We start from the raw sequence: 18,587 nt of genomic DNA on the forward strand, positions 1-18,587 counted from the left end.
CATGTGGAAGTACCTGCAATGTCAGGATGAAATCTGGAATATCAAGCAGCAAACACAAGCTACCTGATGAACTAGTGGATGTCGCCTACAGTTTGTGTGTAGATGCGCCCGTGTTGTATATGACACACCTCCAAGAACTGTGAGTCGTCCTTCGATGTGTAGACAGCCACAAATCAACACTCTGGGAGTGTCGATATCCTCAGCACCTGCAGTCGTAGGCCGAAAACCCCAAATTTGCAGAGTCGGATCTGCACCCGTCGAGACCACGTAGTCGAAAATGGCCTGCGCAGACCTTTGTCGAAGTCGAACGGTGGCCGAGATGACCTCAGAATGAAATTCTGACAACACCGAGCCCTTTGAGCTTGCCCACGAGATTTGGGGCCGTGTCTTCGCTTGTCGAATTTCACTCCAATCTGAGTTGGTGACTCTAGCCTCCTGCAGTGCTGCCCCGAGCCTCGATCTGAGCTCTGATACCAGTTGAAGGAGTACGACCGGAAGTGCGATGCGAGAGAGAGTGCGAGAAGAAGAGCACGACGATATGGTGAACTCGCTCTACTGTGATCTGTAGAGCATAGTGAGTTCTTATTAGGTTTTTACAAAAGAATATGTGTACATACCTGGCGGCCCACCCACTTACCTAGGCGACCACATTGGGCTTTATACCCCAACACGTTGTGAGACAACAGGCAGCCGAGGAGATAGGGCTACAGCAGTTGGGAGCTGGTTGGTACACAGTGGCTTCTCGGCAACATGTGCAATGTGTGGCCATCCTTTGGAGAGTCAACTTCACTGTTTGTGGGACTGCCCCATGGCACAGCAGGTTTGGCTTTGGATTCTTCGGCTGATGCCAGCCCTCTCCACAGCCAGACAGTACACTTGGGGTGTTGCAGCTAGGTCCACGCTCACAGGCCTTGCGCTCCACTTTGAGTTGGCTTCCACCAGCAAGATGATAGTGATTCAAGGGGATCGACCTACACTTCAGCTTGCCGCAGAGCTCATCTCCCGAGAGTGGTGCACTGATAGAGAGTGGTGTTGGGAGCTCATCTGTGGCTTGACACTCTGGTTCATCTGGCGGGCTCACTGCTTTTGCATCTTCAAGGCTCACCCTATTCCACCGGCAAAGACTGTTCGTGACTTTTGGCTCGAGCTGATCCATACACTCAGGGGTCAGTTTGAGAGACTTCAGGGCAGCTCCAACCGCATGCAAGAGCGCCAAGAGGCTTTCTTGAGACTTTGGCGCCTAGGGCCTTTCTTCGCCATGGTTCAGGGTGTGCCTAGATGGCACTACCGGCCACCAACGTGGCTTTTTCCTCCTCCCATCTCATGATTTAGCCCTTACTGTACTTACTTTGATTTCTCACTGGAAGAGTCTCCCCATTTTTCTGATCCCTTTGGGCAGTCCTATTAACTAATGGAAGGATCTTTTTCTTGCAAAAAAAAAAAGTCTCCTTGTGAAGGTTGGCGGATGTAGAGGCACGTTGCTGCGAACAATCCACTGTAAAGTGGACTTTAGCCTCAAGGCAGTGAAGACAGGGAGATTCTTCAGGAAGAGGACACTTTCCTTGGAGGTGTCCATACTCTCCACATCCATGTCACATGTGGGATGTTGGGGGTTGGACAGGCGGGACCAAGTTGTGTTGAAGTTGTCTGAAACCCTTCAGATAATAGCAATTTTTGTCCTCATGACCACTCTTCTCACAGAAGTGGAAATAGGCTCGAAAGGGGCATTCTTGGGGAGGATGTCTTACGGATCAACATGACTTGCACCATACTAAGGCTTTAGATTCTTGCTGTGCTTTGAGTTGTTTGAGCTCCTTTTTGAGCTGCTCCAGTATTTCCTGTTGTGGTCCCTCTTCGCCTCTCGCTTCTTCTTCCTCCCCTCCAATACCCCACTTTCATCCTCCCACAATGCTGCTCCTCCCCCTGCTTTCCATTCTCCGGCAACCTCAAGGCTCAAGGTGAGGTTCTCCGGTAACCTTGAGGTGAGGCCTCAAAATCAAGGGAAAACCCACAAAATTTATGATACAAGGGTCTGAACTATAAACACTCAAAAGTAAGCCTCAAGGATGGCAATGGATCTTCGCTCACTTGTATGGAAAAGTCCAGTTTTGCCGGAATGAAAGCTTGAAATTCATGGAAGTATCCATTGTAGCACCACGGAATGTCAGTGCAACGTGAGACTGTCAGACAACATGAAGAAAGCAGTATCTGAGTCAACAAAGAAGGGGCGATAAGTGTGCAAGACGTGAGGGTAAGATACCAAATAACCAAAAACGTTGGAGTAGAGGGAAACGATATTGCAAGGCAGAGGTAAAATTTCCACTGGAAAGTTTTGCTCTGTGAGCATTGCCAAAAGAAAGGAAGCCATAATTCAGAATGTTGCTTGCATCTAATATGTGGTATCAACGATCTACCAAACGTTCTAATAACAAGACTCCAAGGAGGCATCTCCATAAACACAAAATCTCTTTGAGAGGCAATCGTGAGAGCCAGAACAGCAATGAATTCCCTTGAAACTGAAACCAGTGCAGGTTTTCATCTGAAATGTCCAATCGCAGAAACTCCAACGTCTAGACACTCTGCTCAACATTATAAAGATCACGGACAAAAATCAAAAAGGTCTAGGATCCAGTGCACCTTTGATCTACAAAACAACAGAGTCAATCAATTAAGTTTTAGGCTAAAGCACCAGCTCTGCTTTGTCTATAATCACTCTGGCTCCTTGACTTTGTCTGCACTCTCTGCATGGATATATCTTTGCAGATCAGTCTGGGCATTGAAGAGGACCCAATTGTTGCCTCTCTGCCCGCTATTAATGACTATGCTTCTTCCTCCACCTGTACATAATCACCTGCCAGATTTCTTGTTGCATTCGGCCTCTGTTGCGCAGTCCCTCTTATCTATACTGTAAGACATGTAGCCCTGGTTCTAAACCTAATGAGCTGCCATAAGGTGGTCTAGAACTAGGTCACGGGAAAATCCAAAAAGAAAAAACCTTCAAGACTTGAAGATACCAAGAAGATGCACAAAAAAGGGTGGAGATTATTTCCTATAGATCTGTATCTGTGAATGTTACAGACAAACGCATCTTTCTCTCTATATACATGCCACCATTTCTACTTCCTCACTCATGCATTATAATGTTGTCAAGGTTTACGAATGGAAGAAAATTTGTTGGACCCAATTTTTTGTCAAACTACCAGACCAAGGTTAAAGGAAAAAGCTGCCATGCAATCTCAACAACACAAAGCTCCAACCTCAAGACGGGATTAAAAGTTGCCTTTTAAGAGCCCAAAAACGGTACTTCCTACAAACACTAAACGTGAAAGAGCCTTTGACACGGCAGTTCAACTTCCAGGTTACATTATATCCTAAGTGAGTGCAAACGCATGCAGAAATATAGCCTACTTGTATCAAAAATACAAGTGTCTTGTTGTTATAACTTGAGTAAAACTGATACCTCATCAGTGTTCATACAACTCTGAGCTCTTCTACTTAAAAGCATATGTTCTTTCCAAATCTGTATGCATCTGGAGCACAGTTTTTTATCGTATACTCTGCTGAGGGACTCCTAAATAAAGTAGGATAAAGTAAGCAAGTGAGAAAAGTTCTTTAAAAGATAATTATTCCACAAAAAAGCCTATATTACTGCAGTCATCCTTGAAGGCATCATAAAACTATAGTAGAATCACATTACTGATTTTTTGAATTAAAGATCAGCCACAAATCTGAATATCATATAAGATTTAAAGATTGAACTTGTAGCAGGAAGCTTGTGTGTCCATGTTTGAGATTCTGGATTCTCTGGTCAATTTGGAGATCTCGTAATCTCCTTATGTTTCACCAAGATGGTGCTGACTGGCTCTTGTACATTTGCTTCAACTTGCATTTGATTTGGGTAGCTTCATTACCAAACTATGAGCACTATATTTTGACCGTTTTTAGGTTGGTCCATGTCAAACACCAAGCCAGAAGAAGAATCCTTCCCAGCTGCACACTCTCTCTCTAGAATCTCTTTCCTCTCTTAAGAGTATGCTCATTTTCTCTCTTTTGACTGTTTTCCCTTTTTTTTTCCAAAAAAAAAAATTTCTTCTATTAAAATAAACATCTCAAGGGCCAGCCTTAGGATAAAAGGTACAAAAGCTGATCATAATAGAAGTGTGATCCCAAAAATGTCCATAAATTTACAATGAATGACAAAGACTATTTCTTGATTTTGATTCTCTCAGTTCTCCTAATATATACATTTTTCTATGATCCAAGAACGGGAAAATTCACCTCAAACTGTGCCCTATGCTAGCGAGAGGAACATCATCAATATCAATTCTATATGAAAGCTCAGTAGAATCCCCAAGAGCTCTAATGTGTCTAGAAGATGTAGCTCGTATCTCTGCTAAAGAAGACGGCACCGAAGAATCCCCAGGAACCACAATGGGTTTTAGAGCTGCCGGTGGTATCTCTACCAAAGAAAATGGAAGTATGTGAAGCGTTTTCATTGCTTATTCAAAGAGGGCTTTGGTCACTTATCCCACATTATGGACTACTATGATCATAGGTGCCTAGGTCTCTTCTTGCTAGAAATCCGTAGACTCAAAGAGACTACCCTCCGGAGAAGGTTACCTACACATAGAGGATCCCTGCAAAGGCAGGCAGATCACTACTTTTTACAGAGGGACTACTCGAGATGCCCCACCACAAGTTACCCAGCCACACCCTCATTGGGGCATCCTTCTTCATGGAGTGTCACAAGACGGGCACTACGTGCCAATAGAAAAGAACAGACTGAAAAGACTTTCAGCACTTCAACTGAACTGAAAGAGAGAGACGACGTGCGACACAGTGGCGGAATTCCACCCCAAAGAGTAGTGGCCCCAAACCTTGGCGCCCCTTTCGGTGTTTCTTTATATTGCATCAACACAGTACAAGCCGGTACTCCACGCTCTGCACCTTCTCTCCCAGAAGACTGTCAAAGAATGATCCCTAGCCTCATATTTAAAGGCCCTTGTGTAGTGGAGATAATGTGTCATGCTCTGTATAGTGGAGATAATATCAGTGCAGTGTGCGTGAGATCTCACTCCATAGAATGAAAACACAGAAGACAATGAAGAACAGACAACAATAGCAAGACACCAGTCGTGAAACTTGAACAGTATGAACATCGACTAACTCAAAGAAACCAACACAGACTCTGGCATGGCAGCACACTCCGCTCCAGCCCAGAACTCATGGATACAATGGGGTTGTCGAGGCTGAGCTATGCACGGAAGACGTGAAGACGTGTTGTGTGTGAACTCAAGATAATAGACTCCAGACTACTGACCACACAAAAAGTAGATGATCTGATGACTCCAAACAACTACGCATATGTACTACCATAAAGAGCCACCAACAACTCATAAATATCCAGTCCAACTAAGTCTCTTCAAACTACGGTGGTAATGCACTAGCCACGGTGTCGATTGGACCACCATCCGTATCAGTTGCCATGTGTCACTACCTAGGCCAAAGTCCCGTCCAGTGTGAACTCCAGCCCAACTTCAACTAGCTGTCTGTCCCATGCTAGTGACATTGTAGCCCTGCTACACGTTGCCCGCCCACAAGATCACTCACCGTTCTCGGGGAACACTGAAACTAGAGAAAATACAGAACTAAGCAGAAACCACTGAAACTAGCAGAGAATACTAAACCTATCAGGAAAAGGTTATCATCCCAACTGGAGCTCTGTAGAGAAGAAGCGACAAAATGTAGGTTTTCGCAGAATATGAGGAAGAAATAGGCAACTTGCCACAGTGAGATAAGCTGACACAGAGCAGAAACCGAAGGCGGCCCTCCAAATTTAGCCTGTTTTCTTCAAGGTGACCCGCTAATTTTCCTGGAATTATTGAATTTATTTTATTTTATTTTTGGAAAATATGTCACAAGACGGGCACCACGTGCCAATAGAAAAGAACAGACTTAAACAGACTTTTAGCACTTCCTTAACAATTGAACTGAGAGAGAAAGAGAGAGAGAGAGAGAGAGAGAGAGAGAGAGAGAGAGAGAGACGACACGCGACACGGAGTGGCGGAGTTCCACCCCAGAGAGTATTGGCCCCAAACCTTGGCGCCCCTTTTAGTATTTCTTTATATTGCATCAACTCAATACAAGCCGGTACTCCAGACTCTGCACCTTCTCCAAGAAGCATGCCAGGGAATGAGCCCTAACCTCATATTTAAAGGCCCTAGGCCCCAAAAGCAGTTTAAAGTGAAAAGCCTTCAAACTCAAAAGCATCTGGTCCAAAAGCAATGCCCAAAAAGCTGCTAGTGTAAATCACGGAAATCCGTACAACTGCCACATCATCAGCCAACGCAAAACGCGAAAATCCGTACAACCTGCCACGTCAGCATTGCCAGCGTGAGCGGAAATCCGTACAGTTCTGCCACGTCAGCATTCAATGGAATTTCCGGAAATCTGTTGCTTCTGCTTCTTCTAGGGTTTAGGCCCCTCGGCCGGTAGCTCCGTTCTTCAGTAGGTCAACACGTCAGGCATCTCCCCTTCTTGAAAGAGAGTAATCGTCCGCGATTACAGCATATCTGCAAAACAACTCAAGTTAGCTCAAAAAAAATTCCGAGGGACATTCAGTTTGCTCTTTTTTTGTTAAGAAGTTAGCTTCTCCTTTTGGCTCTTTTGATGAAGGAGTTAGCTTCTCCTTTCGTCCGGATCGGAACTCTTGATATTTCGACGTAGTAAAATTAGCCATCACACCCAGACCGTACTGATCTTCCACGGGTGTCTTGATGCACTAAAATTACATACCAAGGCAATCTCATCCAATTAGGAATATTCAGTAATTGGCAAATCACAATGCAACACAAATGCTTACATATGCATGTTACAAGACACAACAGACAGCGCCGCTGAGCACTCCCCCGAGACAAACGGTCTGCGGTATGAAGCTACTCAACAACTACCTCCTCACTCCCCCCGCAAATAACCTAAAAAGGTCCGGGCCATGAGCTCAAAGGACTGTACAACCAAACGCTCCCCAAACCGCAGTCTGCGTTGCGTGGAGGTTCAAGCATACAACAGAACGCTCCCCAGGCATCGGCCTACGTCATTCCGAGGTTTTTAAACATACAACGAAACGCTCCCCAGGCATTGGCCTGCGTCGTTCCGAGGTTCAAACAATACCAAAACAAAATTTCTCACTTCTCCATCCGGGAGTAAAATCACCAATAAATGAAACCACTATTAAAACCAGAGTCAAACATTTCAAATCGGCACCAAAATAGGTTCAAAACAAATACCATCCATTTCAAACAAATTTCAAACAAGATCACCAACCAAGTTCTCAAACAGAAGTCAAACTTAAAAAGCAATCTCAACATCAGTCGAGCTCGAAAAGTCGACTGACTTTCCATCCTGGAACCTGCACTAAAAATTAGGGTTAGGTTCATTCCATAAGGTCGTAGCCGAGCACAGTGTCACGGGGATGTTGCAGTTGTTAACTATGTCACGAGGACGTGGCAACTACTTTTCTTAGTTGTTGGTTTCTTTCCAATGATTTTTGTTTTATTTTTGAGACCCTCTTTTTGAAGTAACAAACGGTCGGACATTGTATGGCCAATGTGAACGGTAGTTTCACCAGCAGACGGGAAGTGGTCGGCACTGGAATTCGTATAGTAAGAGGATGTCTAAGCTCAAAGCAAGATCATGTAGGTCCCCCGTCGCACTTAGCAAGTTGGTGGATACTAGGAAGTGAACTCAATAAAGGCATAAAGTCAAGGTGGAACTACCAACAGAAAGTATCCGATAGTTGGGCCACATTGCACTTTTGGATGCGGTCCCAATGAGGATAGTTGGTCAGATGACCAATGGGAGCCCAACGGAATCATTTCCTAAAATTTAGGGAACTACTATTTTGGGCCGTGAAATGTGTTCGCGTCATTACCTCCGATATGACTAGGGGAACATTTTACAACTCTACCGCAGAGTCAACTGAGCAACCAGTTGGGAGATTTTTAGGCGGCAACCCCGAAACGGGAAAATGCATGTAATCGTGCCAAGTGGCGCATTTTAGTGAACTTTCCCAATGCAAAGAAGAGGTAGCTTTGAATTTATAGCTGAGAGGCTCATTTTTTAGTTTCCTGTCACAGGTTAAGAGCTATGGAGTGCTTCCTTTCACTCTATGTACAGTGGTGTCAAGAGTGATGCCCTGCACGCTACACACTGCTCTCTCTCTCCTTTACGTGCAATTATGTGATGCCCCACAAGAGGGCTTTTCATTTGATTCATGTACAGTTGTGTGGGTTCATGTGCGATTGCCGAGGCAAGAGCCTCTTGCACAGGTACTGGATTAGCTAGTGGCTAATCCCCTGCAGGTACATGTGAATTCGGAGAGGTTTCACCTGAGATATTTGGTCCGATTCAAAGGGCAAGTAGCCCTACAGGTGCGGAAGCTTGAGGACTTGCTACAGATGCACGCAAAAAGGAGCCCAAAACAGGGAATTACAGCCTGCTGTGTATTTTTACAGGTTTAGGGTTTCGGCCCTAAACGGTCCCTAATATTCCCAGGAGGTTCGGGGATGCGAGGGGACCACTGTAGAGGTGATCCGAGGAGAGGTAACAAAAGTTCATTGTTTCTGTGTTCAATGGTTCCCGTCCCACTACGGGGATTAGATGTTATGTACACTGAGGTGTACACTTTCAGCTTGTACTGTTGACTCCACCATCCGCTGCAAAGTATCTTGCGGATGCGTTTACAAAATTCGGGCAAAAGTCCTTCGTTAAACTTCTTTATCATTTCTTCCTCAAAGAGGTTCAAGAATGGAGCCACCTTGGAAAGAGTGAACGAATATTGATTCACATAATCCATGACTCACTCGTGCTCCTATCCGGTAAACCAATCCCAATGTTCTTTGATGCCTTCCTTAAAGCGTAGAGGAAAAAATTTGTCGGAAAATTCAGCCTTGAATTGAATCCAAGTCTTGTTGTAAGTTCCTTGCAGAGCTTTGGTATACCACCAAGTACTTACAATCCCTTGAGGTGTTTGGTCACATGCCTCGCCTTAGACGCTTTTCAGAAATTTTCGTTTGCAAAGGCAACTTCAAACTGTCGAATGAAAGCGGTAGGTTTCGGGACATCTTCTCTTCCGTCAAAAATATCGAACTTGATCAGAGTGTTCTGAGGTCTCGGAATGACGGGATTTCTTGGCTATGGTTCTGGATTGATGCTCTTGGATATATTTTCTGGATTCTAAAGGACCTTGAGCATTCCGCTCCTTGGATTCTCTAGGTTCTTCGGCATCATGCTCTTGTCGCCTTCTCAAAGAATCCCAAGTCTTGTGTCGACTTCTTGCAGAGAGAAATTTTTTCCCAACTCTGCGAGCTTTTCCTTGCAGGACTTAGGGTTCCGCCTGCTTACTTCTCTCGTGGCTTGTCATGGCTTCTTCCCGTATCTTCCCAGAGTCACCTTCTTTTACAAAGAAAGAGAGGAGACCATGCTCTGATACCACTGTCACAAACGGGAGCGCATAGCAATATAGAATATACTTGGATAAATAGAATTTATCACTTGATACTGAAGCCAGAGGATATAGAAATGAAATGAAATGAAATGTTATATTAACGTCTTCAAAAGGCCAGAGTGACCTATGAGACCAAACTGATACAAAAGTGGTGAATCTGGTACAATGTCTGAAAAGTGTGAGAGTGTGCAAATAAATGCCAAAAACTAAATACAAAGTATTAGATAAACTTCTTAGGAGCATTCTGGGTGTCTAGCTAGAATGCTTCTAATCCTTTGTTGTAGTCTCCTCCGGTCAAGTGTGCTTCTGCATCTCGGTCATGGTCGTCTCGATTTCCTAAGCTCAATAGCCCTGTCAATGAGGGTGCCTTTGGTATGAATGTGGGTACTCCTTTGTGCTCGCTGCTGGCCTCTTGCTTCTCCTTCCATTCCTGATTCTCTCAATCCGAAGAAATCTGTGATCTGCCTCTGAGGTTGTAGTGCTCTTTGTCTTCTCATTAGATTATCCCTGTGCCGATGTAGTTCCAGTAGGTACAGGCCTAAGCACCTTTGATCTTGGTATTGCATGACTCTATCTAGAGGTCCAAAGCCTTCTTTGAATAGGCAATGGAAACGCCCACGTATCTCATAGTATACGGTGCAATGGCATATGTAGTGTAATTCTGTCTCTGGCTCCATTCCGCATAACTTGCAAATTCTGCTCTTAGGTGGGATTCCCCTAAATTTGCCAAATTCAATTTCCAGTTGGTGTGAGGATGTACGAATCTGACCAATAGCACATCTAAAACCATGAGATAGGTGGGTATCCATGTAGTTCAGGCGAATCACAAAACCATCTTCAGATAGCTGTAGGAAGTTTTCTTTGTAGTCGGCCATCTTCGTGCCCAATTCTTGTGTAGGGTCTACCCATGTCCTCTTAGTGTCCAACTGTATAAGATCCTGGCGTATTGGAAGGGGGGTAATCTTTCCATACTGAACCCGTGTCTCTGAAACCACGAGGACAGTTGCGCATACCAGCATGATGTATCTCCTTTCATTGCTAACTGTCGAGAGGATTCGAGGGCCAATCTAGTATATCGGCAATTATTTGTATCCCACAAACCATGTATAAAGGACACTGATCTGGTAAGAGTTTCAATTTCTCTCAGAGGGGCAGCTAGTTCCGCTCGGATAATCGCGTGTGGTACGGAGGACTTGGCTCTAGTCATTCGGGAATCATAGATACCAACGGTCTCTCCATTGACTTCCAATTATCCAGATCCACATATGGTTCCCAAATCTGGACCCCATAAAGCATAGCCGAAGCCACCACAGTATCAAAGAGCCAAAGTTTTGTTCGTGGTTCCTGAAACTGCACTTGTGAACACATCCTCTCCAACCCTCCCAAGGCCGCAGAGGCTCTGGACAATCTAGCATCCGCTGCTTTCTTAAGAGTAAACTTCGGTCCTGTAAATACCACACCAAGGTATGTGTATGCATCTGTGTACTCTACTGTATCCTGGCCATATGCAAATGTAGGTGCCGATCTCCTAACCCACTGCGGTGTGGTGTTAAACACCATAACTTTGGTTTTACCCAAATTCAACGACAGTCCGCTGTCCTTCACGAATTTATGTAATGCATCTAACTGCCTCTGCATTCCATCTGGTGATTCTGCTATCAATACAATATCATTTGCATACAACAACAAAGGGATCCATGACCCTGCAAGTTGAGCACCTCTGTCACCCTCTCTATCAATGTAATCTGATACCTCATCTATATACATACCAAATAAAGTAGGGGACAGTGGGCATCCCTGCTTTACTCCAACGGTGGAATGAACAATGTCGGAATCCCCTTCTGGAGTACGTACATAACCAGTTACTGACCCGTATAAGGCCATGATCCCCCAGATAATCTCTTTGGGGACCCCTAACTCTTGCATTCTGCGCAACAATCTGCCCCTTGGTACTGTATCAAAAGCTTTCCGAAAATCCACAAAGCAACAATACATCCTTCTCCCGCTTGCTCTTCCTCCTCAATAATGGCTCTGAGCGTAAGAATATGATCTAGAGTGGAATAACCCCTCCTGAATCCAGCTTGTCCTGTTGCCCTTATGCCCTCATTCTCTACCCATCTACTCAATTTTTGTTCCAGAATGGATGCCTACAGTCGGGTCAATGTGTGACCCACCATAATGGTACGGTAGTTCTCGGGTATCATAGGATCCCCTGACTTGAAAATAGGTACGATAGTAGATAATTTCCAAGATTCAGGTAGTCCTTCACACATGACCCGATTAAACAGACGAGCAAGGACTTCTGAAAGTAGATCCCTTGCATGGATCAGATGTTCTGCTACTAGACCCTCATGATCATATGCTCTTCTTGTCTTCATCTTATCAATGGCTTTTTCCACCATTTCCGTAGTAAAGAAAGTACTAGTAGTAGCAGGGCATGGCTCTAGCTGATCTGGTAATGGAGGCTGTCCAGATACCATATATAATGATGTTACATATTGACCCCAAATCTCAGGAGAAGTAATTGTCGGAGGCGATGAGTGCTCGTGAAATAAACGCCAGGCCTCATGTGAGTCCTGACTCAAGAAGAGCTGATATAAATCCTTCTCCAATTTGGCTAAAAATGCCCTTTTCTTGCGACGTACTATACGCCAAAGAGCAATCCGAGACTGCTTATATGTGATGATCCCAAGTGTAAGCTCTTTCTGGACCTGGGTTCTCATCTCTCTGCATTCCTCGTCGTACCAACTGTTTTGAGCCACGTTCCCAGATCCTCTCTTCTGATCAGGCTGAGTATGTGGGTATGCCTCTTGTGCTGCTCCATGTAGTATCTCTGTTAGCTGAGAAGTAATCTCCTCTACAGTATATACTCGCTCAGCTGCCCACATCCTATTATAGATCTGTTCCACATAGACCGAATCAGTCTCTGGTGTGAAAGTATATCTTGTGTGCGTCTTCTTCCTTTGTACTTGAGAGGCATTGTATTGGAAGGAGATTGATAAGGTCAAGAGAGCATGATCCACTGCAATCCCAACCGGTCTGGGTCCCACCTTAAAGTCCTCGATACTAGAAATAAAGCTTGGTGAAGTCATGACATAATCCACTGTACTGGCCCCATGCCTGTGCTGGAAGCATGTGAATCCCCCAAATAAAGGGAAATTCTCTAGACCATTAAGTATGGCCAAACCATGTGTAGTTGCCATCTCCATGAGATGTCTCCCATATTCAGTGTGTTCTTTATCCTATGAGTTTCTAGTAAGCCCCTCCTGTAATAAATCCACTTCTCTGAGCATTTCCTCAGAAGTATCATAGAATACTGCTTGAGAGTTGGACGTTCTGGCATTAAAGTCTCCTAAGAGAACGATGTCTCCATCTCTAGAGAACTCCCATATGTCATTATTCAATATGGAGAAAGGGGACTGTCCTTTAGGTGAGGAGTAGACTGATGTACTTGGAGGGAAGTAGCATATAGCGATATATATATAGAGAGAGAGAGAGTGAGAAGATCGACATGGTACTGGGACCAGAAGACGGGCTGGTCCCCCCCCATAATAGTATCTTTATTACTGAGGAGAAGTCTATACAAGCACTAAAACCAAACGTATTACCACGTTCATTCTAGAATAAGACTTGATGGTTCCTGGAAGCCGCAGCTTCCTATTCCTAGGGCAAGACCCTATTCCAAGGAACTTCCATTCCTTATTCCAAATCCTCGAGAATCAAGGTTCTCGCCTCTGGATCTCACCATCCAAACTCAGGGCATGGCATCCGTGGCACGTGCAACTCTCTTTTCCAACTCTGTTTCCAAAGTCCTCTTCCCGCAGAACAACTCTACTTTCCCGAATACGAAGTCCTTACTTGGGAATCCCAACTTCCGGATCACAACTTGAGAGACTACCTCTCTCTGATCCGTGGATCTACTTCCCAAACTCGGGTACGAAACCCTTGGGCTGATCTGGCTCTAGTTCCTCAGAGCGCTTTTCTCTTGCAAAGGCTCATGCCTTCCTCTAGGCTCTACTCCTACTCCCTAATTAAGAGGAAGTACACCTGCAAAAAATTACTTAGAGGATCATAACATGAAAATCGTTACCTTCAAAGTCTCGATGCTCGAAACACAATTCGGTTCTCGAAAAGCAATTCCCCGGAAGAGACCTCTACATAGAAAATCCTCTCTTCCAATCCTACACACAAAAGAGGTGTGTTCTCGGGTTCCTTCTCGTAAGCCAGCCCCGTCTACAGCGTTTATGGGCTGAAAACAGAGATAAACAGCAGCTTGTCGCGATGGAAACACTCTCCGTAGGCACTTCTTCGCAAGGGTCCTCGCCCACTGGGTCCTGGCGACATCTAGTACACTTGGGGTAGCCATGGGCATCACCCGCAGCGTCTTCTTTATGGCTGAAATCTGCAGCAACATCTTCTCCTTGCAAAAATTGGTCTTTTTCTCTGACTGAGGACATGTGATGCTTTTATAGCTCTTGGCCACAGCTTCAATAGCTGCTCACATAGAGATCGCGGTTTTTTTTCTGCGCTTTTTTGCGAGAAAAAGAGAGAGAGAAAACGATGACTGATCTGTTGCCTTATTTATCAGATGGCTGCCCACTTAATCGCATATTTCTAAAATAGTCTGAATTTGCCCAAAAACTCAATAAAACCTTATAAGTTAAAAACAATGCTTTCACAGAACTTACCAGGTGTCCCTGGATGCAATCACATGCACAATTGCAATGCAGACATAGACTTCCTCGCGGGAAAGCCCTGCTTTCCCGAAAAGCAATCCCGCTTTCTCAAAAAGCATCTGTTTTTCCTCAAAGTTTCCTTTGAACCCATCTTCATTCAAGTGCTTGCTTTTCCTTGTGCACAATTCTAACACAGTTCGGAATTTCCTCTAGACTATGGATATCCCCTTTCCGATGCACCCGTCACCCACCTTGTGATGCATAAGGAATACCCATCACCTAGTCCTTTCCTACAGAACTTATGGTACAATCTCCTTCGCGATGCTCTAAGCCTCTATGTCACCCATCCTATGACGCATCAGAGATGTCCGTTCCCGGATGGTCGGATACTTCTTTCCGATGCTGCCTGTCACCCATCCGATGTGACGCATCAGAAGTACCCGTTCCTAGTGCTCTCATCATTACTTTGAATGACGCACTAGGAATACTCTATACTCGGATGTCTCCAGTGAGAAAAACCCTCTCACTTAAAATTCCAATAATTCATTTAGAATTATTTTTCTTGGTGTTCCAAGCGAGAAAACCCTCGCTTAATAAATCTAATAATTCATTTAGAATTATTTTCTTGTCAGATAAAGCCAATTTAGCAACACTAGCCCTCTTAGCCGGAGGTGGCCCCGGGGATCTGTCTGACGTGGGAGCAGAAGGTTGCTCTGAGGACGTCGAGGCTCGCTCAGGACATGTATTAAACGTATGCATTGTTTGGAAACATTCGAAGCATCAGTCTTCTTGTAACAAGGCGTCTCGTTGACGGTGTGTCAGACGAGGCCGTTGAGGCTGGTTTTCACGGGATTCTTGAGAATTTGTTCGTTTTTTACCAGGAGTTTTGGTTAGTGGCCGGAGTTGCTTCCGTGGTAAACTCCAACTTTCCTTTCATCATTTTGTAGCCGACCACAGCATGGTCCATAAGCTCTTGCATGGTTGAAACTTGCTTGGAAAAACAATATTCCTACAATGGTGATGGTAATCCAATGGTGTAGCGCTCACACTGGTCCTCCAAGGGAATGATCTTAGAGAAGGACGCCGGAAGGTAGACGTCGGGAAACCTTTGGTTATAGTCCTCCATGGTCTCTGTGGCAAGCATTTTCAAGTTTCCCACTTCACACCACCTATTAGGATAAATATTGCACTCAGTAGAAAGATACATTTTCAGCAACATATGGTGTTTATGTTTGGGACTAAAAGAACAAGAGAAATTCTTGCATCTCCACAATCTGTCATTCTACCTCTCATCAACTACCACACTTCTTTTGATGTACATGTATTCATTTTATTTTAACATGAAGTGAGCCCAACAAAATAGTGTTTATGTTTGGTTCTTTTTTGTCCAAGTTTGTTACAAAAAAACACAAACGATCTGGACTTCGAACATAGAAGTCATGTAACTATGTATAAAAATTGTCTTGAAAGCTTGCCAGGTCCTTCGAGCATGCGGTTGTGTCGCGATTGAGCTCCACCATTGCATAGCATTATCTTTAAGAAATCGTGTTGCTCGAGAAATCTTGGATTCTTATATATAGTTCCCCAAAGCATAGATGTTGTCGAATTGTTGTAGCAACTGCAATGCTTTCTTCCAATCTTTCACCCCGGAGAAAGTGAAAAATTTGATTGTCGTGACGCCATTCTTGAAATCTTTGGGTTGGTTAGGCGTATATCCCGGGTATGGACAATAAGGGTATCCATATGGACTCCAAGCATTGTAGCCTGGTGGCGGTGGTGGTGGGGGAGGTGGGGGCAACGGCGGTCTTAAATGACTCAAACACAAACCTAGTGTTAACCTTTTTAGGACAAAAACGGCCTCCTGTTTCTTTGTCTCCCCTTTTTGTTGTCCTGTCTTCTTCTTCTTTTAACTCCATAACTTTCCATTGTAGGTTCATGCAGGACCGGTTTGCTTGTTGAAATAGCACCACAACTGACGCTCTGAATCACTATCACCGTAGAGGGCACTAGGTGCCACCTGACAAGAGCAGAATTGGAAGACTTAGCACTTTAAATACAATTGAACAGAGAGATTGAGAGAGAGAAAGAGAGAGAGAGTCCACACGGGGGACACACAGTGGGGGAGTTTCACTCCCAGATGACTGCCCCCAAAATCCTAACGCCCCTTTCAGTATTTCTTTTATATAATTCTTTTACAAAGTACAACCGTCGGAGAGAGACACTCTGCAATTGCTACTACAAGTCTACCAGAACTCTGCCCCAAGGCTTATATTTAAAGGCCCCAAGCCTAACAGCATCAAATACAAAAAGCTTGCATTGTTCTCAAAAGCAACTGCTAAAAAACAGTGCCTAAGAGCATCTGACTCTTGTGGCCAACCTGCCATGTCAACAGCCCAACATGCCGCAGATCACCTAGGCTACCGTACAACATTGCCACGTCATAACTTTTTTTCGAGAAAACTGCTGTAGGCCCTTTACCCACTCTCCTCTCCTAGTACAGGTTGCCAGGTCATCACTTTTTGTGACATGCTACCTAGTAGAGAGTGCCCCCTCTGCACACGGCGCAAAACGTACAACCGTACCAATAAAGGACCTGTGCCATCACCACTGTGCTCGGCTCGTGAGAACTGCCAAGTTGTTGGAGCACTAGCTATGAATGATCGAGAAACATGAGGCAGTGGTGGGGCACACAAAAGAGGTGGTGTGGATGAAGGGGTGACGTGTAGAGAGAGGTGGGTTGGGGTGGGTGGCAGAGAGTGGTGGTGCTCGAGCATCAATGGGTGAAGGCGAAGGGGAGGAGGTGCTCGTGAGGAGGCTGAAGGTGGAAAGGCAGTCTCCATAGCAAAGTGTGAGGTAGCAGCTTACATTGTAACGTTTGCTCGCATGCTTCAGAAGTTATAGAGTGCGTTAAAACTTGTATTTCACATTATGTCCATGCCACGGCATGACAATGCGGGGGTGAGGGAATGGGCAGTGGATATGCTAAGGTTAATGGCAAGCTGCTAATCTAAAGGCAGCGGGCTCAGGAATCTTCAGCATGCGCTACACAAGACTGTAAGTAAAAAGGGAGGTGGAGCGGACTGCAAGCGAGGAGGTTGAACCACGCCTGTGAAAAGCAAGGTAGCAGGGTCTGATGCAGGGGGGCAAGGGGGTTGGCGAGAAGGCACACCAAAATTATTGTTAAAGATCAGACAATCTTTGGCAAAAGGAAACTAAATCCTTCTTCAAACGCCCAAAATCAACCACAAAAACAAGTCTCTTGAAAAATATGTTGCCCCTCTACAAGCTATGTCAAATAAGTCTCTTCATCAAAAAATTACATTTAATGTAAAGTACTTTGATACAATACCTGACGCTCGTTAGATTGCGTGTACAAATGCCACTTAGTGAGGACAGACCGCTGCAGTACAATAAATAGATTGTATCAAAATCACAGTTTTTCCAAACTAGTTTCTACACATCTTTATACAAGGTCATGTGCTTGCTTGTTACCATAAGCTTCCTTTTCAGATGTGTGAGAGCTGCAGCTTTCAGCCTTTGTTTATCATGCCTAAGAGTAACATCTGCAGGATAGATACATTAAAGCATTCTCTTGGAAGTTGAGAGACGTGTATGACTATATTCAAACAGCTTCTAGTAGTACTTATAAATCAAAACTGAACAGAAGCTCATAAGCAAGAGCTTTGAAAGAGGATACAGTCGTGCCAAGCTTTGTATGTACAGTACATGCACTGATCGTGGTGAAAACATAATGCAATGCGATTAACCCACTTGGAGCTGTTTTTCCTTAATAAAAAATTTCGCAAGGTTCTGAAGGATTTCAGCACCAATGATTTGTTAGAAGCACACAGTGCCTGCTGGTGTAGTTCCTTCAAATCTGCTCAAAGAAGCAACTCCATCAAAACCAAGAAAGGAAAGGTTTGGAACTATAAGCACCTTTGCATGTTGTAAGTCTGCAAACATCTTGAGGCTTACATTAACAAGGCTTGGCAATGAGCCATACCCTCAATAGTGATAGAATGCCAGTGTTTGAATAAAGACTCCAACAGCCGCCGATTTCTCTTTGCAGTCATTATCAAGAATGTGCGTTGCAGAACGACTGCCTTTTTGAGTGCTAGCAAAGACATGCTCAGCCTCCTATGAGCCCAAAATCCAAGTGCAACCCTGTTTAGATGTTTCTTTCTCTGTAATATTCCCAAGCCAAGCTGCCAATGCATAAAGTACGTGGATATAATTGACAGGCTCCAGAAACGTTCAGCAATAAGGAGCTTTCTTTGATTATGAATTTGTTGTTGCGTCTGTTTCTGCCATAGACAAAACAACTCTCTGCACATTCTTCTCCTTACTGCACACACAAGCAGTTCTCATTACTATTTGACCAAAGGTAGGATGGTTCTGTACATAAT

At 44.5% G+C, this 18,587-nt stretch overlaps 1 protein-coding gene across 7 annotated transcripts in view; it reads right to left on the reverse strand.

Moving 5' to 3' along the window:
* Positions 1 to 18,587, reverse strand: part of LOC147446028 (uncharacterized) — a 57,093-nt gene that overhangs the window by 33,377 nt on the left and 5,129 nt on the right. For 6 of the 7 annotated variants that reach the window (XM_086525353.1, XM_086525352.1, XM_086525350.1 and 3 more), the window contains 5 exons: positions 18,185 to 18,526; positions 17,879 to 18,058; positions 17,674 to 17,744; positions 17,531 to 17,581; positions 3,461 to 3,571 (listed from right to left, as the gene is read on the reverse strand). In XM_086525353.1, the coding sequence (XP_086381479.1) occupies positions 3,461 to 3,571; positions 17,531 to 17,581; positions 17,674 to 17,744; positions 17,879 to 18,058; positions 18,185 to 18,515 (744 nt within the window). In that variant the 5' untranslated portion in view covers positions 18,516 to 18,526. The remainder of the gene's footprint in view (positions 1 to 3,460; positions 3,572 to 17,530; positions 17,582 to 17,673; positions 17,745 to 17,878; positions 18,059 to 18,184; positions 18,527 to 18,587) is intronic. The other variant, XM_086525351.1, reaches the window with a different exon arrangement.

Source organism: Adiantum capillus-veneris, chromosome 12 (assembly GCF_014529385.1).
Source record: "Adiantum capillus-veneris isolate H3 chromosome 12, ASM1452938v2, whole genome shotgun sequence".
Classification (NCBI taxonomy): Eukaryota; Viridiplantae; Streptophyta; class Polypodiopsida; order Polypodiales; family Pteridaceae; genus Adiantum; species Adiantum capillus-veneris.